Raw genomic sequence first — 26,926 nt, forward strand, 5'->3', positions numbered from 1 at the left:
GAGCACTGGGCCTGGAGTCAGGAAGACCTGAGTTCAAATCTGACTGCAGACACTTACTAGCTGTGTGATGCTGTGCAAGTCACTTAACCACTGTCTGCCTCAGTTTCCTCATCTGTAAAATGAAGATAATAATAGCATCTACCTCAGGATTGTTGTAAGGAACAAATGAGATAATAATTATAAAGCACTTAGCATAGTGCCTGGCATGTAGTAGCTATCCTATTATTATTCTTAATAATAATTTAAAAAATGGTCTTTTCCTTAGGTTAACTGTGTATGGAGGTAGGAATAAAATTAGTTTTAATTGTCTGATTTCTAGGAAAATAGTCTTGACACTGGCTTATAAATTGCTTGAGGGGCAGAGGCTATATTTTATTCAACAATTGAATTTCCGTAGTACCAAGCATAATACATTGAACAGGGTAGGTGCTGAATTAATGAACGGAATGAAAGAATAGCATTGGAAGCAGTTTCCTGGGAGTGTCATGGAATTTCCATGGGAGGAGGGGAAAACAGGAATTAGTCCTCTACCACTTAAAAATAGGAAGATTCTAGGGATAATAGGGAGACCAGCTCTGGCCCAGGTCATATCAGTGAAGGAGGGGCACCTCTTTGGCTCTCTTCCTGTTGGGTCTCATTATAAGCATCACTTTATTTTTCTTTCCTTTGTCACTCCTCCCTTCTCCCACCTACTTCCTTTTCTTCCTCTCTCATTTTTTCCTGCTTCCCTCCCTATGCCTCAGGCCAATATCTTCTTGGAGGTACAATACTGCGGGTGCCACCCAGGTTGGTCTTGTGTACAGGTAAGGTTTCTAATTTGACAGTGTCTATACTTGTTTCTGGTAGTAATTAATCTTTTACTTATGATATTTTCTATGACTGTGTATAACTTTATTTATCCCCCGCTCCACCCTGTGATGCCTCATCATGGTGTGGACTAGCACTGGGTTCTCAGCAGAGTACAAGTTCTAGCAGCTCCTACCCAAGTGGGAAGGGTTCCAAGCTCAGGCCCAGTGGTGGACTGTCTCCTTGCCTCTGAGGTCAGTCTAGCCAGGTTGGAAAAAATTCTTCACCTTGGCTGAAGGTTGACTATAAGATAATGAATTGTTTGGACTGCGGTGGCTCATTAAAGTAGTCTTCAAACTCCAGAGAGTTCATTTCAAAATGACAAGCATTTTTAAAATGCCTACTATGTGCAAAGCACTGAGATGCAAAGACAAAAACAAAACACAATCACTGCCCTCAAGGAGCTTTTAAAGGAGTTCCCAGCTGATGATATCATAGATCCTTGAATTCCTGACATCATTTCTTTAGTATCTTGACAAAAATTGCACCATTCTTCCTTCTTTTTTCTTTAAATAAAACACAAATATGGGAGGAGTTAGCACAGATAGTTGTTTTAGCCCAGCCAGTAGGATCCGTTGACATCAGTTAGCCTAAAGTCTTATACTTCTTCTAGGACAGTGACCATAGATATTTTTATTTATCTTTGTACTGCCTTCTGTACTTAGCACTTAATCATAGAATCACATAATGCAGAAGAGTCCTCAGAGACCATCTGGTCCAGGGGTGGCAAACCTGTGGCCTCAAGGCCTCTTGTGGCCCTCAAGTGTGGCCCTTTGACTGAATCCAAACTTCACAGAGCACATCCTCTGTGGATTTGTTCTGTAAAACTTGGACTCAGTCAAAAGGCTGCACCTGAGGACCTAGAAGGCCACAGGTTCCCCACCCCTGATTAGTCTGTCAAATAACTGATTAAGAATGCCCTCTCTAGTAAGTGGTTATCCTTTTGCTTGAAGACCCATCCTCATAGAAACGTGATCTCAAAGCTTTCATCATCTTGGTTGCACTTTTTTGGAAGCTCTCCAGTTTATCAATGTACTCCTTAAAGCATGGTACCCAGAACCAATCATTTGCTACATGTTGTCTGACCGGGGCTCCTTCATTGTAGACAATAAACATAAAGGACAGCCATTAAAAGGCATGATCTGGAGCTGTCTGATTTTTTTACCCACTGGCAAAAGCTTAGCTGCAAACATGTCTGCCTTTTGACCTTGTAAGAAAGGTACTTTAAGAAAGCCCCAATACTCTAATGGATGTGTGACGTCTTTGGTTTGGATTTTTCCTCAAATTATGTGAATTCCAGCCCATCCATGTCTGCCCATTGTATGGAGCTCCTATTTTTGTTCTCCCATGAGCTCACCGTAGGGGTGAATGGGGATCCATCCAACATGTTGAGGGCCTTCCCCATATTCTTTCGATATTTCGAGAGTATCAGTGGAGCATATGACTTATCTTTCAGTTTTTACCTCACTTTTGCCCTATGCGACTGGCCCGTCTCTTTTGATCATACATTTTTTGATAGCATTCTTTGTATCGTGACTCCAATGTAATGTGTCAATTTGTGAATGTTGTAACCTGCTCATGCCCACTATCCACATCTCCATTGTCCTTTGGGTGATCCTAAGTTTTGCTTGTTCATAGGGTTATAGTGTTCCATGACTCACAGACATTCAACATCACCTGAAGAATATTAGTGTTGAAAAGCTAGGCTTTTGTTTCAGGGGGAAGCTTAGGGAGAGGGGAGGTCATTAAAAGACCTTTGCAGTTTCCCAAAGGCTATCCATCTCACTCTCCTCCCCTTCAATTCTGGGCCCAGTTCATTGTCCATTTGTAATGTCTTCCAGATATGTTAAAAAAAAAAGTATGTGTCTATACACACATATACGTACATACACATATGCACATGCATACAAACACTGATAGATGAGTGCTTTGAGTTATCCAGCCAGCTATATAACATAGCCGGGACAATAAGGGTTCTTCATCCACTTAGTTTTTCTGTGTGGATGATTAGGCCCAGTACTTTTGAGTGATTATGGGTTTTATTTAGGAGTCTTTGTAGTGTTCATAGAATTATAGATATGGAACTGGAAGAGACTTCAGTCCAATCTCTTGATTTTACAGATGAAGAAGATGAAGAAACTCAAAACTGTGGAGGTTAAGTGACTTGACCAAGGTTCCATGGTTAGTAAGCATCAGAGGTGGGGTTTGAACCCACATCCTCTGACCCCAAAGTTAATCCTCTCCCCCTTGGGCCTTGCTGCCTCCTAGGCTTGACTCAGTCTGTACAGTGTCATCCACAGATAGGAGTATCTGGAGGATGACAAGGAAATGCCTCTTCTACTCAGACTCTGCTAGGTCCTCTTCATGATGGTGGTGAACACCTTTAGCAAAAGAGGACAACTTTCCCCTTTCTTATGCCTCCTTTGATATTAATAATAAAAGCATCTTTGAACAAAGTTATCCCGGCTATTATCATATCTTTCTAGAAACCTTGTATAATTTTGATATATACATGGAAAATACCATGTTGAAAGTGAGTCTTTAAGATTCTACCATATCAAGTGATTTTATTTTTTTCTAAATAATTCACAAACTAAGCAGTTGTATTGTCCTAGATGGTAAATTTAGAGCTGAGTGGAAAGAGGCTGTGGAGTCCAAATCTCTCATTTTACAGATGAGATAATTGAGGCTCAGACAGGTTAAATACAGTTACACGACTACTAAGTGTCTCAGGAAGGATTTAAACCCACGTCTTCCTTACTCTAAGTCCAGAATTGTATCTATGTTGCTTCTAGTTAATTTTGTCAGAGTACATATAGAGTCTGTATGGATTATCCCAACACATAGCAGGTGATTAATAATTGCTTACTGAATGAATTAACGCATGAATGAGTTAGCTTAAAATTTTGCAGCCTAGTAATGATCTGGTGTTGAGAATTTTGCAAGTTACAAGTTCTTATTCTATGTTGTAAGGCCAAATGTTCCATAGATTTCTTAATATCAGGATGAGGGCCACAGTGCCAGTCATACTTCCTGGGTGTGCAGTAAGGAATTTGGGTGGGGGAATGAACATTCTCAAAGTACTTTATACCAGCAAGCTTCTATGAGAAGACAAGAAGAGAGAACAGACATGCATGATAAAAAGTGGTCTTCTTTTTAAGTGATACGGACAGCTCAGTTTAGAAGGCCTTATTATGGAAAGACCATGTGGGTAGTTAGGCCCTGGGACAGTAGGGAAGGAGTAGGAATGGTTGGCACTTGCCAGATGTCATAACCTGCACGATTGCTAATGACTCAAAATGTTTCTCTCAACCTTTGGATGGGCCCCTGGGGAAGCTGGCACCCGGCCACTTGTGATAGCCCAATCTGATTGGCTATCTGCTCCAGGTTTTTATGTTGGGCTTGTGCCCAGTCAGTCCCGCCCAAGGAGTGCAGCTTCGGGGATAAATCAAAAGCTGTTCATAAGGACCAATTCCATTGGAAAGGGCTCTTTTAGCGCTCAACCCTTGTCTTTCCGAGTGGTTCAGGCTTGACAGCAAGAGTGAGAGACTTGGTGTGGAGGAGGTGGGTTGGGGACGTGTCTGAGCCCTGGATATTGGAGGTAAGTCCTTTCACTCAGAATACCTTGCAGAATTCGGCAGCACCTGCCAGGGTGACTACAGTCAGGTGCTCTGGAATTTGCCTAACTGACCCAGCAAGAGAGCAAGGAAAGTGTTAGAGGCTACCGAGGAGCATGTGGCTTGTAGAGAACAAAGTGGGCAGGGGGGTCAGTCCTTCAGTTTTTAGAGTGGTAATAGGGCAGGCAAAGTGGATTGTTCTTCATTCACAGTTTTTATATGTAGAGTCTTCACCTGTCGGAGCTAATTTTTCCTGATCAACCAAGTCGTTTCAGGGCTTTGGTGTTAAATCTAGTCTTTGCATCGGTAGGAGGCTGTGTCTAGAACAGCGTCTTCCCTGGCTCCAAGGACGCAGAAGATCTACCGATTTCCATTTTTTAATCTAACCTGTATTCTGTCCAGCCTTCTCAGAAATTATTCTTTGCTTAGATCTGATTATTTGCTTCCTGCTATTTTTGTTTTAGTTAGTTTAGTAACCAACAATTATCTTACGATTAACTTACTGTAAAAGCAGATGAGGTCCAATGTACTTCTGTTTGGTTTGGTCTGGTTTTGTGGTGTTGCCCAGTGGTCAGACAGTCACCCCACTAACTACCGTGGTTCAGATCGCATGTAAAGTGAAACCGATTGTTCAGGGTTTGGAGCTTGAGCTGGATTTGAAATAGCAAGTGGTTGGTATCTACAGCCAAGTCCCTAAAGGACATCTGCATGCCTGACCAACCGAAACCAGCAACCAGGAACTTGAGGGTTTGCTCCTTGGTCCATTCAGTGACATCCCTTTCTTCTGGGAAAATACACACTGGTTATACATGCTATTTATATTTCTGTAATTCAACTAAACTCAGGACCCTACCAATGAGTCAATAACTATTTATTAAGCACATACTGTGTGCCAGACACTGTACTAAATGATGGAGAGACAAGGAGAAGTAAAGGACAGTTCCTGTTCTCAAGAAGCTTGCAGTCTAATGGAGGACTGCACAGTCTAATGATAGCATAGAAGTGATAAGCACATGGATTCTTCTATCCTTGTATGTAGGGAGGAAGCATGGCAGAGTAGATAGAGTCCTGCGTTTGGAGTTAGGAAGACCTGGATTCAAATGTGACGTCTGATACTTATGTGACCATCGACAAATAACTTAACCTCTCTGAATCTATTTCCTCATTTGAGATTGCTTCTAGTACTAAGCTCACAAGGTTTTCGTGAGCTTCAAATAAAGGAACGTACGTGAATATCAGCTATTATTGCAAATGAATATGTCTGTGTGATTTGCAGATTATTAATTATGAACATGTTTATGTATACTATGTCATAAATATTAAAATCTATTTTATATATATACATAAATGTGTATTTAAAAAAACACAAAATACGTGCTTCTATTTATAGTTTAACTATATTCTCCAAACCCTACTCTAGATTTATCCCAAATTTGGACTCAAGCTCATAATTATTGTTATTCCTTATAAAGTTGTGGCTATCACAGATGTTGCGTGATGAGACTTGCAAGTCTTAGTTAGTAGGCTAAGGAAATAGGCTGTCCTGTTCTCTAATCCTGGATTAATGAAATGGAACTAAAACCATCACCACGACTTAAAAAGTTGGCTGGTAGGGAATAGGGTGGGGAGTCAGAGGGGACTGAGGAGTTCTGATGAGTCATAGAAACAATTTTAAGGTATTTACAAATATAAATGAATACTTTAGACATGTTTTCTTCTAGCACCTGGTATGTGGTAAGTGATGAATAAATGTTTGTTGATGGTTACATAGTGGATACAGTGCTGGGCCTGGAGCCAGGAAGATTAGAGGTTCAATCCAGTCTGAGTGATCCTGGGCAAATCACTTAAACCTCTGTTTGACTCAGTTTCCTTAACTGTCAAAGGAGAATAATAATAGCATTTACCTCAAAGTGCTGTGTGAATCAAATGAGATAATATTCATAAAGCACTTAGTACAGTACCTGGCAAATAGTAAGCACTATATAAATACTATTAATGTTTTTATTGCTATCAGAGTCATGACAATACCTTTGGCTTCTCCCCCTGGCCAAACGAGAGGATAATCAATCAATCAACGGGAAGTATTGGTTGAGTATTCACTATTTACCAGACACCGTGCTAAGCTCTGGGAATACAAAGAAAAAACACATGTAGTCCCTGCCCACAAAAAGCTTACGTACTAATTGGAGAAATAGGTATGTACAGGGTGCATAAAGATTAAATAGAAGTTGATCTTAGAGGGAAAGACTGTCGCAGCAGGTGGAACCATTGAAAACCTGCTGAAAATGTTGTTTGAGTTGAATCTTGAGGGAAGCCAGGGATTCTGAAAGGTAGAGATGAGGAGAGAGCAAATGAGAGCTAGCCAGTCCGAAGGGAGATGGAGAACTGTGTGGGGAAGGATGGCAAATAGGCCAGTATGACTGGACCCTAGACCACATGGATGGAAGTCATATGTATGTAAGAAGGGTGGAAAGATAAGACAGGATCAGATTGTGATGAGCTTTAAATGCCAGGCAAAGGAGTTTGTATGGCTTATTAAGTAGGGGAGCGATATGGGCAAACCCATATTTTAGGAAATTACCTTTGACAGATTTTTGGAAGAAAAATTGGAGTGAGGAATAAGTTGAGACAAAGAAACCAATTAGAAGACTATTGCCATAAACCAGATGGGAGGTGATGAAGGCCTAGACTAAAGTGGTGGCTGGGTGGATGGAGAAAAGGAGACATGTTTGAGGGCAAAGAAATTATGAAATTTGACGACTGATTAGATCTGCGCCATTAGTGAGAGTGAGGGATGGTGGATAGCTCTGGGCTTGACAAACTGAGGGGTGGGTTGTGTCCTCGATAGCAAGTCAGTAAAATAGGGGATTTTTTCTAAGTGTAGGGGTAGGCTGGGGGTGAGGGAAGATAAAGAGTAGCATTTGGGACATGTTGAATTTGAAATGCCTACAAAACATGCAGCTCAAAATGTCCAATAGGCAGTGATGTGGTACTGGGTCTTGGGAGAAGGATGAGGGGTGGCTATAGAGATCTGAGAATCGTATGTGTAGAGATGGTAATTGAATCTTTTGGGATCTGTTGAGATCTCTGAGTTACTGAGAATAGAGGGAGGGGGGAGAGAAGAGAAAAGGGCCCAGGACAGAGCTTTGGGGACCTTCCATAGTTAATAGGCATGATGTGTATGAAGTTTCAATGAAAGACAACTGTACTGGAAAGGAGTGGTCTGAGAGGTAGGAGGAGAACCAATAAAGAGCCGTGGGGACGCAAAGCATATACAGTTTTTTCAAGGCCACATAGAGGTGTCAAACCACATGTGACCCACAGCACTCCTGAGTGTGGCCCAAACCGGATTAAAATGTAATTGGGAAATATTTGACAAAATAAATAAAAATACAATAAAACATAGATAATATTGCATTTTTAAACTGTCAGTAGACAGCCCACCAAGATCTTTATGTGCATACTGATGGCCTGTGTTTCTATTTCAGTTGGATGCCACTAATCTAGCCTAACCCCTTTGTTCTATAGGTGAGGAAACTAAGGCCATTTAGGGAGTTTAATTTTTCTGTTATTTTTATCAGAACCTCTTTCAGGGCCGGACTAACCTGACCTTTGCAGACAGGCTCAGAAACTATTATGCCTCAAGTCTGTATGGGGAGAACTTGGGGAAAACATTAAGGCTGCAATTTGGTCCCGCAGCTAAGCAGTATTTGCATGAGTCGTATATCCATGTCAGGAAGTTAGAGGAATCGTCTAAGTGGGTGAAAGAGGACTCCAGGCACGGCATGGTGTCACTGATTCAGCCAGAACTACCACTGTGATTTTGCCTCATGTTTGTTTTTGGTAATGCAGTCCCTTCCACCATTGTTGGAGTGTTTGCTGATCAAATGGCCTCAGTTGAATATTATCCAGCATTGAACAGAAACTATAGTTTGGCAATCTTCGGCTCCTTCACAACATCACATCCAGCCAATCGTTAAATTCTTGTGGTTCTGCCCTGTCAGTCACCCTGAGTTTCGTCCGCTTTCCATACCCCAGATCAGTGTAGTATATAATAGAGTGCTAGTCTTGGAGAGACCTGGGCTTGAATCCTACCTGTGGCATTTACTAGCTGTGCGGACCTAAAAGGAAGGAAGATAGGAAATAAACATATATTAAACCCCTACTATGTTAAACATTTTGTATTTTCTCATTTCATCCTCATAAGAAACCTGGGTGGTATTATTATCCTTATTTTACAGTTGAGAAAACTGAGGCAGACAGAGGTTAACTCACCTGCCCATAGCTGCATAGCTAGTAGTTATTTGAGACCAGATTTGAAATCAGGTCTTCCTGACTCCCGGCTCACCTGGATGCCTAGAGAAGAAGTGGAATAATGTTGGATTTGGAGGGAAAGGATAAAATAGGGAGTTTTTCATACCAATGAAATCACAGGTCAATCTATAAACATTTATGAAGTGCCTACTATGTGCTAAGTCTGAAGCCCACCCACTCCATACTTGTAGTACCTACCTCATGAGTTGTTCTGAGGCTTCACCATCCAATGGAGATAAATCGTTTACACTGCCTGTCTCAAAGGATTGTTACAAGGACAGTCTTTTGCAGACTTGGAAGTACTCTATAAACAAGGATTGCAGTTATTTAAAAAGAGAGCTGCAAACTCTGAAAGATGGTGAGAACTGACCCCAGAGACTGAAATGGTCTTCTTTGGTGACTAGTTGTGACCTCAGGCCTATTTTGTGAGCTGGCCTGACACCTTGAGATCTGCTTAGCTGCCTTGGATTAGCTTTTATGACCTTTCCTATTCCTCAGAGTTCTTCCCAAGGTAATAAGCGTTTAGTAGACACCTGATGACTCTTAACACTAGCTTCTCTGTGGATATTTGCCAGGACCTCTATCCAGGCTTTAGGCTCCAGTCAGGGTAGAGGAGTAACAAACTTGCTTTTGATTTCCAGAGATGTCTTTCCTGGACCTGAGTGTCTTCTCCATGGGGATGTGGTCTCTGGGGGCTGGAGCCCTGGGCGCAGCTGTTTTAAGCTTGATCCTGGCCAACACTGATCTGTTTCTGACCAAATCAGTAACAGCTACCCTAGAGTTTCTGGAAGACATAGAGCTGAAAACCCTGGATAATGGTGAGAATTAAGCCTTGGATAATTCAGGACTAATATTAGTTCTGGCCAGGAACCTCAGGTTCTTGGTTTTGTGAGCTCCTCTGATGGCCTGGGGACTGCTTCAGTGCCTCAGAACCGAGAAGTGAAGTATGAATTGAAAAACATTGAATATCTGTCTTTCTTTTCCAGAATCCCCAAAGACTTTCAAAGCCCGAGAACTCTGGGAGCACCATGGGGCAGTGATCATGGCAGTAAGAAGGCCAGGCTGTTTTTTGTGTCGGGAGGTATGTAGCTTTGCATCTGGGGCTTTTATTTGGGGAAAAGAACCATGGTATGTGAGAGACCTATGTACTTCACATGTCTGGAGCACTTTATTTGTAGCACTGTGGGTTTTAAAATGTTTTGTTATTTATTTATTTTGGGCATTCTTTTCTTTGTTAATTTTTAGTTCCAGATTCTCCCCTTCCCTCCTACTCTTTCCCTAACCATTGATGAGGCAAGCAATATGATGTCAATTATACATGTGAAATCGTGCAAAAACATTTTCATGTTAGCAGTATTTCTTTTTAAAAGCAAGAAAAATAAAGGGAGAAAATTATACTTCACTTTGCATTGAGAGTTGATCAGTTCTGTTTCTAGTAGTGGATAGCATTTTTTCATCAAGAGTTCCTTGGGGGAGCAGATAGGTGGTGCAATGGATAGAGCACCATTCCTGGAGTCAGGAAGACCTGGGTTCAAATCCGTTCTCAGACCAGATACTTGACACTTACTAGCTGTGTGACTCTGGGCAAGTCACTTAACCCAAATCGCCTTGCCATAAAAAAAAAAGTCCTTTGGAATGGTTTCAGATGATTTTATTGATCAGAATTGCCTTCTTTCACAACTGATCATCATTACAATATCATGTTGTTGTTGTTCAGTCATTTCAGTTGTGTCCGACTCTTCGTGACTCCATTTGAGGTTTTCTTGGCAAAGATACTAGAGAGGTTTGCCTTTTCTTCTCCAGCTCATTTTATAAATGAGGAAAGTGAGGCAAACAGGGTTAAGTGACCTGCCCAGGGTCACAGAACTAGTAAATGTCTGCGACCAGATTTGAACTCAAGTCTTTATGACTCCAGGTGTTGTACTCTAGCTACAACATCGTAGCATTGTGTTTTTGTGTTTTATCCTTTCTTATTGTTCACTGGTTATTCTGAGCAAATGTCTTATCTTTCTGAGCAAGACTCATTTATGTATTTGATAATGATATGTATATATCATTATATTTATTATATATAACAATAATCACTGAAATAGAATACTACATGATTTGTAAAGCACTTTATATACCTAGTCCGTTTGTTTTTCGCAACAACCCTATGAAGTAGGTGTCGCTATTATCCCCATTTTATTAATGAGGAAACTGAGACAGGCAGGGTTCAAGTGATTTGCCCAGGCTCACACAGTTAGTAAGTGTGGTCATGGCCTCAGGAGTCTCATAACCTTCTCAAGGATAGGCACTCTGCTTTATTTTTCTTTTCTACAGACCGGTTCCCTGTGCAGTACTGGGCACATAGTCAATACTTGTTGATTGGTTGATATGAACTCCATGGCTCTGAGTTCCTCCCTTGCCTCATCATCATCAATGATGTTCCCATAGCACTTTCCCCGCATTTTTGGAGAACTAGAATTGAGTAAGTGGTCAATGCCGCTTCTTAGGAAGAGGGAAGAGCTGATGTTCAGAACCACATTTCACAGAAGGGTGTGGTCCTGAACAAGCCGATCAGGGCCAATAGACACTGTTCATTTCACCTTTGCAAATGGGAATGTGGCTGTTTCTTTGTAGGGGTCATGGAAGGAACAGCCCTATGGAGTTCCTTGACTTAACAACCATTTTTACTTAGGCAGGTTACGGAGACAGGCCAAAAATGAAAGCTTGACATGTATAACCTATAAGGGATTGCCTGCTGTCTTGGGGAGGGGGAGGAAGAAAAATTTGGCACTCAAAATCTTATAAAAATGAATGTTGAAAATTATCTTTATGTGTAATTGTAAAAAATAAAATACTATTTTCCCCCCCAAAATGAAAGATAGAATCCCCTCTTAGATCACCATTCCATTAATCAGTTCAGCTCAGTAACCTCTATTAGAAAAGAAAGTTCAATATAGTGAATAAGGATATGGAACTTGCAGTCACAAAGACCTAGGTTCAAATTCCACCTCAGAAATTTACTAGCTGTGTGACCCTGGACATATCACTTAAATTTTATGTGACTCAGTTTCCTTATCTGTAAAAAAGGGGTTAGACTCAATGGCCTCTAAGTTCCCTTCCAGATCTAAATTTATGATCCTATGAGCCTATAACCTACTGAATGGCTAGTCTATGTTGAACCCTGGGGATATGACACAGTGGATAGAGCACTGGCCCTGGATTCAAATCCATCCTCAGACACTTACTAGCTGCGTGACCCTGGACAAGTCGCTTAACCCCAATTGCTTCCCAACCGCCTCTCACCCACCCCTCTCCCGACAAAATCCAACTGAACCCTCCTCAATGCTCTCTCCACTTTAGTCTGTCTTCCACACTGCCACCAGAGTAATTTTCTTAAACATGTCACCTTCTACTCAATGAACTCTAGTGGTCTCTAGAATCAAATACAAACTTCTCCATTTAGTTTTTAAAAGCTTTTCATAACCCAACTCCAACCTATCTTTATATGAAATATTTAACATTTTCTTCTACTTTTCCATCTTTTGACTTTCTTTTATTATTCCTTGATCTCTGATGGAGTCATGACCTTCCATTTGGCCAATTCTAATTTTCAAGGAGTGATTTTCTTCAGTGAGGTTTGGTATCTTTTACCAAGCTGTTAATTCTTTTTTGATAATTTTCTGGTATAGTTCTCATTTCTTTTCCCATTTTTCCACTAACACTCTTATTTGGATTGTAAAATCTTTTTTTTCATCTTTTTAAATCACTTTTTTAGACTTGTAAGAATTCTTGTTGGGCTTGTGTCCAATCTTCATTTTTCTTTATGCTTTGTTTGTAAATGCTTTTGAGACGTTGTCTTCTTTTGTGTTTGTGTCTTGAGCTTCCCTGGCACCTCAGTGACTATGGTCAGGTTCTTCTTTCTTCATTCTTCCAGCCTACTTCTTGACTTTGGGTTTTATGTTAGTGCTGGTCTTTGCACACTTCTGGGACTGATGTCTGGCCTGAGCTTCTGCCCTCTTATGTCCTTCTGCTACTTTCACATCTCAGTCTGAAGGCCTGCAAGTTTTCAATGCTTTCCAAGTGGTGTGATCCAGGGGAAGGTCTGTTCGCTGCCCTCCTGGTCTGAGCTCTGCAGGTTTCTGACCCTGATGTGGGTCTATTGGTTTCTGAGTGGTTGAGTCAGTCACTATTAGCCCTCTGGGAGATTTTGCAAGTGCCAAGCCACTGAACTAGTGACTACCCTTTGATCTTGGCCTCCTGCTCTGGTTATTCTACCACAGCCGTATGTGCAGGGTTAAAGGACTGAGTCACCACTCTCCTCCTGGGCCCAGAGCCACACAGGTGTGTTTCTAGAACTTGTGCCTTGCTATGTACACAGCTGGGGTCCCACGTGCTCACAACCACTCCTCTCTCTGCTGGATCTGTGGTTTAGAATTGGGTAATAAGCGACAGAAAGATACCAGATAGCACTCGTTCTTGCCCCCAGTGCTACTTGAAGGGTCCCCTGGGATCTCTCTCTGCTCCAGTGCTTCCTGCTCAGGTTGCAATGTCCTGGCCCCCTGTCCATCCTTAGATGCTGGAATGTTCCCTTCTAAGGCACTGCATTCATCCCTGGCCAGTCCCTGCTCCACCAGAAACAGACCTCTCTAGGTCTGTCTTCCTGAGCTGCCCCAAACTGAAAATGACTCATTGTAACCTCTTGCCTTTCTTCATCAGAATTTGCTCTGTCAGAATTCTAGGTAGCTGTGGAGATGCACTGGGTGAACTAGACAAAAATGGTTCTTCTCATTCTGCCTCTTGATTCTGGCCCCATCTTCCCACCTGTCTAGCTTCATTGTATATCGCTGCCTGTCTGGCACTTTGTGATCCAGTCAAAGGAGATTGGTCTCTTTTTCCCCTCACAGCAAATACTCCATCTTTGGTCTCTGCACTTTACACTGGCAGCTCTTGAGCCTGGAATGCACTCACTCCTCATCGCTACTTCACAGAATCCTTTTGTTCCTCCAGGACTAAGTCCAGTCATCATGCTCTACATGAATTCTCTTCCTGATTCCCTTAGCTGCTGATGTCCTCCCTCCCAAACAATCTTATTTTTTTTTAACTACTTCGCATTTATTCTCTTTACATTTATTTTGTGTACAATTCCATATGTCCTCAATGCTTTCCTATTGGAACTTAAGTTCCTTGTGAGCAAGGATGTTTCACTTACTGTATTTGGATCCCCAGCTCTTAGTTAAAAAAATACACACACACACACACACACACACACACACACACACACACGCGCGCACACACACACACACTCATTGATTGATTGATTGATTGATTGATTATCAGAGTTGGAAAGGAGCTCAAAGGCCATCTGGTCCAACTTGCTTCTGAGTAAGCATCCCCTCTAAAATACACCCAAAGAAGCCTTTGTTTGAAGACCTAGTGATTGGAAACTCGCTCTCATGCAAGGCAGCCTATACCACTTTGGATGGCTCTAACAGTTAGAAGTCTTGAGTCATTTCCAGTTTGGCACACTTTGTGTCCTAATTAGTAATAGTGAAAATGACAGTCATGTTTTTGTTTGCACACTCCTTGACCTAAAGGGATTTTCTTCATGGCTTTTTCAGTCTTGCCTGGGTCTCCTCCTTACCTCTCCTAGGTGGGCTAGACTGGGCTTTCTTGGCAAGACACAGGGTACCTCTGACTATAATAATGGGGCAACTCCCATTTATATTTGTTGGGTGTTGCTTCTAAATAGCAATGGCATTTTAGGAGCTTGTGCTGACCTAATTTCTTTCACTTTCAAAGTAGGGTGACCTACGAAGTTAGAAAAGAACTTCCAACATTAATTAAATGGTGGTATGTTATAAAAATTTTTGGTTTCCAGAAGGATGAGTGAAGAGGATATGTGTGTGTATATATAAAAGTTGCAGTTAAATTAATTAATAAAGAGACCCAGAGTAATAAGCAAGTCAAAGAGCATTTATTAAGCAGTATGTGCCAGGAATTGTGCTAAGCAATAGGAATATACAGTTATCTTTTCCACATCACGACTTTCCTTATTGCAGTTTTGATGTGTCAAGGATTGGCATAAGAAATTAAATGTGAGTTTGGGGGGGGGAGTTTTGTGGAAGCTACAGATGCCATGCAAAGGCCAGCAGACCACACAGCGCCTATGATCAAATACTTAACCCAAATTTTACAGTAAGGTACTGTAAATACTCCATAAAAGAAAAAGAAGAAAGTTCAGACTTCTTCTCTGGTATGAAGGGAGAGCCAAAAAATTTTATATGGATTTTCCAGATCATAGGAAGGGGAGGGGAGGATGCCCCTAATCCTTCCCCCCCCATCTCTCCACACCCACCTCCCATGTGGAAGAGAGAATTGTAAATATAAGCAAAAAGAAAAACAGTCCCTGCCATCAAGGCACTTACATTCTGATAGGGAAGACAACCCATGAAAGTAAAAGGGTGAGGGACATGATGGACAAATCTAGGGGAGTGAAATCTTGTGAAAAATGAAGAGATGGCTGCCCAGGGAACCCTCCATAAATGGAGATTCTGGGGAAGCCCTTCACCCTCTAATCAGAAGGAAAATGTATGTAGTATTAGTTCATCTAGTGTAGAGGGTAAAAGATGAATTCCTCTAAATGAGAGAAACCTTTCTGCTTCCCAGGCAAGACCCCAGTAAGGAAACAAGGAATTGATAAAGTTCACTATGTACCAAGCACTGTGAGACCTTTGTGGTGTGTGTGTGCCCTCTTTACTTGCCTAAATCTCTTGTTTAATCAAGTTATCGATAAATGTGTTTGAGGAAATGGTATTCTCATTAGGTTTTTCTTTTTAGATTTAGAAAGTAGTAAGCAAAAAATATTCATAATTCCTACTGAAGTAGAGTTGATATATTTCAAAATACTCCTGCCTTTTTTTAAAAAAAATTTATTTATTAATTTTTTTTCAACATTCACTTTTATAAGATTTTGAGTTCCAAATTTTTCCCCCTTCCTTCTTCCCTTCCCCCCTCCCCAAGTCGACATGCAATCTGATATAGGCTATACATGTACAATCATATTAAACACATTTCCACATTAGTCATGTTGTAAAAGAAGAGTCAGAACAAAAGGGAAAAACCAGGAGAAAGGAAAAAGAGAGAAAATAGTGTGCTTCGATCTGCATTCAGACTCCATAGTTCTTTCTCTGGTTGTGAATAGCATTTTCCATCATGACTCTTTTGGAATTGTCTTAGATCATTGCACTGCTGAGAAGAGTTAAATCTATCAAAGCAGATCATCGCCCAATGTTACTGTTACTGAAAACACCCCTGCCTTAATGCAAACACACTGTTTCGATTGCAGTAACTTTTTAAAAAGTTTTTTCCACATTGCTATCATTTCTCAGTCCTGCCCCCACACCAACAGAATCCTCCCTATGAACAAGGAAATAGTTAAGCCAAACAAAAGGACACATTGACTGTATCTGACAGCATATGCCTTATTCCTCATCTCTCTGCCGAGAGAAAAGTATGTTCTAGATTTACTGTATTTTCCTGCTGAGATGCCTGAGCTTTGTGCCACATGTGTCCTGATCATGACATGGTTATGGACCAATACTTTGCAATTTTTCTTTCTAAAAGAGAAGCTTTAGCATTGCATTTGCATATTAGAGGAAAGGGTCTGCATATTTCATGACTGATAATAGATGAGCCCATCTCTCCAAGCATGCAGCTTCTCTCCAATTTGGGTGGAAATTCATTCGTTCAACAAATAACTACTGAGTTCTTACTGTGTGCATAGTGCTGTAAGAAAACTATCTGTAGGCTCTCCAAGTCTCAGTTAGAAAGGACCTAAGGAGTATTCTAATATTCCTTGATTTGTCCAACAAGAATTCCCTCCATTAAGTGATCATCCAGCCTTTTCTTGAAGACTTCCAATGAAGGGGAGCTCATTACCTACAAAGGCAGTCCATTCTACTTTTTATCTATTTGACTCATTCTGAAGTTCTAGGCTATCTAAGTGTTTTTGGATCCTGACTCTATCATCTAGTATATTAGCTATCACCTCCCATCTTTGTGTAGACAGAATAGTTTATAAGCAGTTGACACGGTGACTTGCCCTTGTTGTTCAGACGTTTCAGTTGTATCCAACTCTTTGTGACCCCTCTTGGGGTTTTCTTGGCAAAGATACTAAAGTGGTTTACCATTTCCTTCTCCAGCTCCCTTTATAGGTGTGGAAACTGAGGCAAACAGAGTTAAGTGACCTGACCAGGGTAACACAGCTGGTGTCTGAGGCCAGATTTGAATTCAGAAAGATGAGCCCAGGGCTCTATTGTGCCATCTAGCTGCTCCTACAGAGCTCAAAAGCCAGTTAAGGAGATAAGACGTACACTTGTATAAAATTTAAAAATAGCACAAAATAAATAACATTATAAAATGTTAAGGGGCAGTTAGGTGGCGCAGTGGATAGAGCACCAATTCTGAAGTCAGGAGGACATGACTTCAAATCCGACCTCAGACCAAACACTTACTAGCTACGTGATCCTGGGCAAGTCACTTAACCCCAATTGCCTAAAAATAAAATAAAATAAGATAAAATGTTATAAAAGAGATATCACAAGGCATTAAGTGTCGAATAAGTGGTTTGTATAATGAGCTCAAAGGCCAGAGGGACCTGGACTTGGCCAGTACTCAGTAAATGTTTGTTGTATTGAATTCAATTCCTGTGGACAGAATGGTCAGGAAAGGCCATGTGTGGAGATGGGAATTCTTGCTGGATACTAAAGAGTAGCTAGGGTTGAAGTTGAAAGGAAAGGAGAAGAGGAAAGGCATTCCATGTGAAGAGAAAAGGCAAAATGGTGAGACTTTGCAAGGCATTGCCCTTTTGAAGGACAAATAGTGGACTGATCTGGCTGGAGTGATATGTTCTTTTGTTGTTTTTTTTTTTTTGCTGAGGCAGTTGGGGTTTAGTCACTTGCCTAGGGTCACATAGCTAGTATGTGTCAGAGGCAACATGGCCTGGTGGCAATAGAATTGCCTTTTTGCATCAAGGAGACTGGCTCTGTATAATAATATAAAAGTTATAAAAAGCAATCATTTCTTCCACCTGCCCAATAATCTACCAAACATTAAAAACAAAAGAATGATAGTAGGATATGGACCTGTCTCAGGACTGTTTCTATTGGAATTCCATTGAATAACAGATGAGAATGAGAGGAATCACAGCAGCTCACTTTTCTATGAGGCTTTAAAGTTTACTTTGTGTGCATTATCTTATTTGATCCTTACAGTTCTGAGAGGTGGGTGCTATTCTTATATCTGTTTTCCAGATGAGGAAACTGAAGCTTCCCCTAATAGACCATCAGTTCCTTTCGTTCTTGTGTTTGTATCCCAAATTTTTAAATTGTACCAATGAAGGCATTTGCCTGTTAGGGCAACAATATATTCCATGTACTTTCTTGAGGCATCCAAATCAGATAAGGTCACCCTATAAAACAAGTTTCTTATTTGTTGGTTATTGTTAACTGAATAATATTACAAAATGTCAGTGAGCTGTTGTTTGGCAGTAAAAAGAAGACAGACCATCTTTGTCCTCTCAGTTCCAGTGACAATTGGTACTTTCAGCCCTGGTCTCCCTCAGGAGGTGACATCTTTGGATTTTGGGACTGAGTGGGGTTTTTATGCTTACTTTGAAGAATTAAGACAAGATTGTGACCTCTTTTATCAATGAGGAAGAAAATTGTTAGGGCGTGTGTGTGTGTGTGTGTGTGTGTGTGTGTGTGTGTGTCTATTAACCTATCTTTCTTTCTCTCTCTCTTAGGAGGCAGCTGAACTATCTACTCTCAAACCACAGCTAGACCAGTTGGGGGTCCCACTCTATGCTGTGGTGAAAGAGAAGATTGGGTCAGAGGTAGAGGATTTCCAGCCATATTTCAAAGGAAAGATCTTTCTGGATGAAAGGGTATGTCTGTTGCAAAACTTCTCCTAATGCTGTGTTTGTTCACAGTGCCAAATTAGAGTTGGCTCTTTGCTCGGTTGAATTTCTGGGGGTAGCTTGAACAGTGAACTGCCAAGCTTCGACGGACTTGGCCTGAAGTTGGCCTTGTGGAAATGGATTATTTGAACAGCACTATATTAACTCAGTTAGTTAAAGAAAGCCTTGAATTTCTCTATGGATTGTATTGAGTTCCTTTGAAAGCCCAGTGGCTTTCCTGCTTGCCATATTCTCACACGATTATCTTTTTCATGCACCTTGGATACCATAATTAGGGAATTATAGGAACTTTCTTCTTGCTTATTGCTTAAATACTTCTTGAAATGGAGTTCTGTGAGCCTGACCCATCGCTAAAGCCAAGAAGGGCTAATTCATTCTATGATGGAATACAGTGAAACTTTCACAAGGAAGTAGACTTAAGGGGAAGGTGGAAGTGACTCATTCCTCTCCTTTTTGTTCACCACCTGTCATGACCTGCTCATGGTTAGCTTAAAGAGAAATGATGATGATGATGATGATGATGAAGATGATGATGATGATGATGATAATGATGGCTAACATTTATATAGCACTTACTAGGTGCCAGGCACTGTGCTCAATTTTTACAAATTATTATCTTATTTGATTTTCACAACAACCCTGTGAGGTAGATGCTATTATTATCCCTATTTTACAGATGAGGCAAATTTTTTTCCTACCTCCTATTGTACCCAGTTGATCACAACAAAAACTAAAAGATTGCCACCATCCAGCTGGGAACAAGAATATTTTAGGCTGCAAGTGTGTTTTCTTCCACTAAGTTCTTTCTCCTATAGCTACTCATTGTGTGGATATAATACTCATAATCATAATAACTAACGTTTATATAGTGGTTACCAGGTGCCAGGCACTGTGTTAAGTGCATTACAATTATTATCTCATTTGATCTTCACAGTAACCCTGGGAGGTAGGTACCATTATTATCCCCATTTTACAGATGCAGAAACTGAGGCAGACAGAGATTAAGTGATTTTCCCAGGATCACACAGCTAGTAAGTGTCTGAGGCTGGCAAGATTAGACTCCATTCTTCCTGATTTCATGTCCAGCACTCTATCCACTTTGCCACATAACTGCCTTGAAGACCCCAGTATTCTAAAAGCTCTGTCAGGAGATTGTAAGCTCTGGCAAGCCTTCTCAGGCTACAAAGGCTGTCCAGGCACCAGCTTAGCTAAGTTTAGATCATAGGATCATTGATTTAGAGCCATAAGGAAACTTAGAAACCAAAAAAGAAAAGCCCAAACCTCTCATTTTTACAAATGAAACCCCAAAAAGTTAAGTGACTGGCCCAAGGTCACACAGATAGTAAGTGTCAGAGGTAGATTTAAACCTAGGTCTTCATACCACAAAACCAGTGATCTTCCTGTTGTATCATTTGGGAGATTAATTTTTCAACCACAGAAGCTCTCAAAAATAGTTAACTAGGCTCAGATTTTTAAGATCTTTAAGATCTAGACACATGCTCAGATTCTTAAGATCTGACCCTCTTGCATTAGCGATACAAATGCTTAGATACCTTAAGAGTCTGCCCAATATGACAGCTATTCTAATAAACCTTGTCTTTGGCTGGAAAAAAAAAAGTAGTTAACTAAGTCATAGAGATGTTGTGAGTAGAGTCCATGGATGTATCCTGTCCTCCCCTGAGCTACCCACACAATAGCATAAAAACTTAAAAGGTCCAAGTATAAATATTCAGCTAGGATGTGGGCTGAGAGCTACGTGTACATTCTCACTAGGCCTTTACCCTCTTACTTTCAATGAGAGAATTCAGCTTAATTCTTTGGATTTTGTGTTAGTTTGGGGTATTATTACACACAAAACTTTCCCACATGCCAGCAGCTAGACATGATGTTTTCCCCTGTAGGAAGTAAGTACTTCTGACACCCTTCCTCTTCTGAAGAGGTGAGGGCAGACTGGGGAGAGAGGGGAAGGAACAAAGACATGGGCATCAATAACTCCACATCTTTCTCTTTTCTGCAGAAAAAGTTTTATGGTCCTCAGAAGCGGAAGATGATGTATATGGGATTCCTTCGTCTGGGGGTGTGGCAGAACTTTTTCCGGGCCAGGAGTAAGGGCTTCTCTGGTAACCTGGAAGGAGAAGGGTTCATCCTTGGAGGTGTTTATGTGATTGGGCCAGGCAAACAGGTAGAATGTGTGTTTGTGTGTGTGTGTGTGTCTTTGTGTATCTGAGTTTACATGTTGTCTTGTTCTTTTTCCTTGAGAAGCTCCCTGTTTCCTTTTGTCACACTTCCCATTTCCTCTGAGCTCAGAAGTCACATCTACATCCCATTATCCGGGAAAGATAAGCTAGGAATCTTCCACAACTCCTCAGGCTCATAGTTGCCCCTGATATTCGCAGAGCACTCAAAGGTTCACAAAGAGCTTACACGTCTAGCTTAGAGAATAAAGGTACTGTTTGGCTGAGGCGACAAGATAAAGGCCCTTTCCTTTGCCTGCCATCTCTGTTCACCTAGATTTAGCTCTAAGGGGGAGCCGGCCATCTCTGTAGGAGGTTGGGCTCCCCATTCTCACATTCGTTAGTCCCTCATCATCCCAGTTACTCCAGAAAGAATTCTATTTTGGGTTCTGGGGGAGCATTTTCCTCAAAAGGTGAATAATTTCAAAAGGCATGCTTTGTACAAATGTGAATCAAGTGTGGGATAGGTACTTTATTCCTACCCAGAGAGATAAGAATAAGATAAGGATGAGAGGATCAGAGCATGAATGCATCAACACAGCAATTTAAACAGGATTCTCAAGCTCAACTTATAGCCAGGCTACAGTCTGCCTGGAGGCTGGTAATAAGTCTCAATAAGACTTAGTACAGTGTGGCAGTTCTGCTAATTTGCCATTTCACATTTCATTTCTGCCCTGGGCATTGTCCACTCGATAGCCAGCCTTGATCGCCTTTCTGCCGGCTTCTCTGTGATGCCATCCCTTCCCTTGGCACCAACCTGCTTCTGTCACTGCTTAGGTGCTCTCTCCTAGGGGTGGTCAAGTACAACCACCGCCCCCTGCTATCACTTTCCCTGCCATTGCAGGCCTTTTTACATTCTCACAAGGCCCTGAACCAGAATAAAGAAGACACAGAAAGGAAAGCAGCCCCATCTGAGGCACCAGCTTGCTTATGGCTTGTGTCTAAGCTATGAGAGTGGGGGAGGGGACCCTGCAAGCAGCCTAGAAAGTCATCATCATGTTTTGAAGACAGAAGGAAAAGAGAAAGTGAGAGGCAAGGAAATAATTTAGTGTAATCATATAGTCCTTACTCAGTAGCCAATCAGAGGACTCGGCCCAGCAACAAACGATACATACGCGACAGCTGGTCCCTAGCTGGTCAACCAGGATGGCAGCTGCTTATGCTGCGGGGAGAGGAGAAGCACCCTCAAGGGCATCTCCTATGTATGCATCCTCATTTGGTCTTCCCAACAATGCTGAGAGATTGGCAAGATAAATACTAAGGTATGTGTTATGATTATTTCTCCCATATTTTTCACTTGTTTCAGTCACGTCTGACTCTTCGTAACCCCTTTCAGGGTTTTCTTGGCAAAGATACTGGAGTGCTTTGCATTTCCTTCTCCAGCTCATTTTACAGATGAGGAAACTGAGGCAAACAGGGTTAAGTGACTTGCCCAGGGTCACACAGCTGGTAAGTGTCTGGGGCCAGATTTGAACTCAGGAAAAGGAGTCTTTCTGACTTCAAGCCTAGTGCTCTATGCACTGTGCTGCCCCATGTTATAGAGGAGGAAATGTAACTAATATCCTCACAGAGAGTAGAAGCAGGAAAGGCGGGATTTGAACCCAGATCTCTTCTAGACTCCAAGTCTAGGAGTTTGTACCCTATTGTACTCACTCCATATCCCCTTATAACACGAGAAGCATTCATTTGAGTGACTGTAGACATGTTTTCAGTCACTGAAAGTCTTGGGCTCTAGAAACAAAGCACTAAGTTTCCCTTCTGCCAGATGATGCATTTGTCTCCCTATATGCATCTCCCTTCCTTAGAGAAGATCAAGTTTGTTCCTGACTGCCCCTTATTTCTTTTGGGGCAGCTCTGAATATCTAGCCATCTCTGCATTAATGCCTGTAATAGCAATAGTAGTAGTACTAGCAGCAGCAACAACAGCAGTAACTTCTATGTACATGTTTTCAAGGCAACAAGGTGGCTCAGTGGGTAGAATACAAGGCCTGGAGGCAGGAAGGCTTATCTTCCTGAGTTCCAATCTGGCCTCAGACACTTCCTAGCTGTGTTACTCTGGGCAAGTCACTTAATTCTCTTTGCCTCGGTTTCTTCATCTGTAAAGTGAGCTGATGGCAAACGACTGCAGTGTCTTTGCCAAGAAAATCCCAAATGGGGCTATGAAGAGCAGGACAAGACTGAAACAAGTGAACAGCAAAAGGAGCAGCAGCAATAACTCTCATGTACGTGTTTTAAAGTTTACAAAGGATTTTTCTCACCGTTGTCCTGTCGGGTAGGTATTAAAAATATCGTCTCCATTTTGCAAAGAGGAAACAGAGGCATGTTTGTGGATTTCAGGCTGAGGAAACAGTCTAGTCCAGCCTGCTCATTTGGAGGCCGCTTCTCCCCATCTCACCTAGGCTGGACGTCCGAATGGGTTGGCCTGGAAACTTTGCACTCTACGTCCGATCTGTGCCAGTTCACCTCTCTTTAGACAGCCTAGCATTCCCCACCCCCCAATGTTCCCCCACTCCTAGGGGCTCGCCGTATTAGTGCCAGACAGCTCAGGCACCCGATTGGCTTTAGCCCTGTTGCAGCTCAGAACCAGTAAGCTCAAGTGATTCCCCCAGCCTCAGTCCTCCATCCTAGCAGGGATGACGGGTGGGCACTCTTACACCTGGTTTCTCGGCCCCACCTTTACCCCCTTATTTTATAGAAGAAAAAAACTGAAGGCCAATCATAATGTTAGTGAATGAATGAATGAATGATAAAGCATTTATTAATTTATTAGGGTTTTACTATGCTGCCCCTCAATTATTTTGTGACTTATTTTAAAGGTATGTAAAGGATCTAAGAGCCCCAAACTGCATACCTGATAGAGTGTTCATTTATACTCTGCCTTCCTCCCCTCCCCCCCCCACCCCCAGCCTCTGCCACTGCCTTTCCCTAAAGCTAGCTGTAAGAATCCAGGCTTAGTCACCAGGAATCGAACCTTCAGAATAGCCTCCTCCTAACTATCTTTGCTTTTCTCAAATCTTTCAAAGACAGCTTTGGCTTTTACCTGCAGCTAGTTCAGCTTTGCCCAAAGATGGGCTGATCCTTCCTCTAAATTCGTATCACTGTTAATCAGAACTTCCAGGACTGATAATTAAATAGGACCCCAAATCCTTCCTGCTGGAGGTACTAACTTAATTGTAACCTTTACTTTGTTGTTTTTTTTCTTACTTGACTTTCTCAAAGCCTCCTTACTCTTCAATCCAACTTGGCAAAGTTTCATTAAACACTTATTATGTGGAAGGCTCTTTTCTAGGGGATGAAGACACAAAGAACCAAAATGAAATTATCCCCGCCTTTGAAGGTACTTAATTCTACCAAGGAACATAATGTGTACCCTGACAAATAAATAGAAAATATAGACAAAGTGGTCTTAAGGAAAGTGTGCCAACCACAGGGGAACAGGAAAAAACTTTACGTAGGCTGTAGTACTTGAAAACATGGTTTTAAAGGAAGCTGGGGAGTCTCTGTGGCAGAGGTGAAGAGGGAGGGAAATCCAAGCACTGAAGAACTGTTTTTCTGGAGTGATGAGTGTGTCAAGAGGAATATCCTAAATAAGACTAGAAAGGTGGGTGGGGAGCCAGAGAGTGGCAACATTTGAAAGCCAGGCTGATGATTTTTTTTCAATGCATCATCCTAGAGTCCATAGGGAGCTATTGCAAGTTTCTGAATGGGAGTGCTGACCAGATCCGTATTCTAGGAATAACAATTTGGCAGCTTCATTCTCTGGTTAATTGATCTTACTGAGTACCAGGAAGTCCTCAGCAGTATAGCCTGTTGGAAAGAGCATAGGAGACTTTGCTTTCAATCCTGGTCTTCCCAACTAATTAATTGGGAACTTTTGAACAAATCACTGCACCTCTGTGTAGATAATTTTCCTAATTTGTCTGGTGGGATAATACTATCTTTGTTACCTCACATGGTTCTTCTGCTGAAACAATTGCTCTGAAAACACAAAATACTATGTGCATTCTTAATTGTTCCCCTCTCCAATGTTTTAAATAGATGACACTGAAGAGAAGATTACTTGCTTATTTTTCATTGATAATATATATAAATGAGGCATCCCTCATGAGAAAAGGGTCATTAACTAATAATAATAAAGAGTAAGATTTATATGACATTTTACATCTATTATCTCATGTTACATTCAGAACAACTGTGGGAGCTAAGCACTATTATTCCCATTTTACAGATGAGGAAACTGAGGCTGGGAGTTCAGAAACTTGCCCAGAATTGCACAGCTAGTAAGTGTCTGAAGATAGGATACTGAGGTCTTACCCACTACAGGTCCGATAGTATCCGTTGTGCCACCTAACTGCCTCTAAGGCTAGCAAGGAGGCTAACCTGAGTGCTAATTCTGTATCTGCTACTAACTTACTCTCTTATTTAATTCTACCTGTGAATGATGGGCCTGGAGAGATTTCCAAGGTTCCTTACTGCTCAAACATTCTAAGATGCTGTTTTCCTCCACCCTTATTGACAGCCCTTGGGCCAAGGTTTGGCCAACGTGCTGGATTTTGCCTCCTCGTGACTCCCTGGGTACTCATTCCTACCAGGAAGGTTCGGCTCCAGGAGATCGTGGGTGGCACACCCACCTTCATCCCTGGAGGATGTGTTATTCATGCAAAAGCTACTGTTTTCTCTCCTTTACCCACAAGTCAGGCTGCTGAGAATTTTGTTTGACTCTGCTCTTACAAAAGTCCCCACCCTGTCTCCTTAGAGATGGGGGCTGGATGTGGAGTTGGCTCTGCTGGCGGAGACCCAGACACTGCCTTCAGATGCCTTAGCAATAATTATAGTATTTATAAAGCCCTTTCTTTACATTTACAAAGCCCTGTCTAATAATCATGCATTTTTGTCATTATTGTCCCCATCCTGCTGATGAGGAAGTGGGCTTAGGGAGATGATATAACTTCCAAAGTCATACAAATAGTAATTACTACCATCACTACCACCACCACTACTATTACCGCTACTACGACTACCATCACCATTACCACTACTACTATTGCTATCACTACTACTTCTACCACTACTACCACTAGTGCTATCACTACTTCAGCCACTACTACTTTTACCATTACCACCACCACCACCACTGCCACTACTACTACTACTACTACTACTACTACTACTACTACTACTACTACTACTACTACTACCACCACCACTTCTAGCATTTATATAGCAATGTAAAGTTTGCAGTGTACTTTACAAAAATCTCATTTTATCCTCACAACAATCCTGGGAAGTAAGTACTATTATTACCCTCATTTTACGGATGGGGAAACTGAGACTGAGAGAAGTTAAGTGAGTTGCCCAAGGTCACACAGCTAAGTAAATATATGAAACTGGATTTGAACTCGGTTTTCCTGTCTCCAAGTCCAGCACTCCACGCACTATAGCACCACCTAGCAGTGTCAGTGTTGCTGTTATAGCATTTAGAGTTCTATAACTATTCAACAAGTGTTTCTTGACAATGCGTTTTCTCTTCTTTCCCTTCTTTACTTTGACATGTGAACTGATTTCACTGCTCCTTTCTGATGTCCTTTGGGCAGTGCAGCCAGCTCACTTCTTTCCTGAAGGGCAAAGGAATTGAGTCTGCTTTTTGCTCTGACTCTTGTTCACTTTTTCAGGAGGGCCTGTCATGAGAGGACGTGGCTCCCATTGAGAAAGTCGATTTCTTAATCATCAAAGTCATGATCAGACAGGCAGTTGTCTCTTAACAAAATTATGCCAAAGGTAGCCCCATGTTGTTTTGTTTTGTTTTGGTGTCCATCCTTTAAAGTGTTTTCTTTTGTGAAAATGGAAAGTTTTTCCGTTGCTACCAAGACAGAAATTTTCAAAATTAGATTTCTAGGGGTGATTTTAGAACACCACAGACATTTCTCCACCTCCTCCTCCTCCTCCTCCTC

At 41.6% G+C, this 26,926-nt stretch overlaps 1 protein-coding gene across 3 annotated transcripts in view; it reads left to right on the forward strand.

Moving 5' to 3' along the window:
- PRXL2A (peroxiredoxin like 2A) overlaps positions 1–26,926 on the forward strand; it is a 50,570-nt gene that overhangs the window by 18,767 nt on the left and 4,877 nt on the right. For 2 of the 3 annotated variants that reach the window (XM_020977344.2, XM_020977342.2), the window contains exons 2-5: positions 9,419–9,595; positions 9,764–9,858; positions 18,568–18,708; positions 20,759–20,923. In XM_020977344.2, coding sequence (XP_020833003.1) covers positions 9,421–9,595; positions 9,764–9,858; positions 18,568–18,708; positions 20,759–20,923 — 576 coding nt within the window. In that variant the 5' untranslated portion in view covers positions 9,419–9,420. Of the gene's footprint in view, positions 1–4,296; positions 4,448–9,418; positions 9,596–9,763; positions 9,859–18,567; positions 18,709–20,758; positions 20,924–26,926 lie in introns of those variants that run through there. The other variant, XM_020977345.2, reaches the window with a different exon arrangement.

This window comes from Phascolarctos cinereus, unplaced genomic scaffold, assembly GCF_003287225.1.
Source record: "Phascolarctos cinereus isolate Bilbo 61053 unplaced genomic scaffold, phaCin_HiC Scaffold_3;HRSCAF=262, whole genome shotgun sequence".
Taxonomy (NCBI): Eukaryota; Metazoa; Chordata; class Mammalia; order Diprotodontia; family Phascolarctidae; genus Phascolarctos; species Phascolarctos cinereus.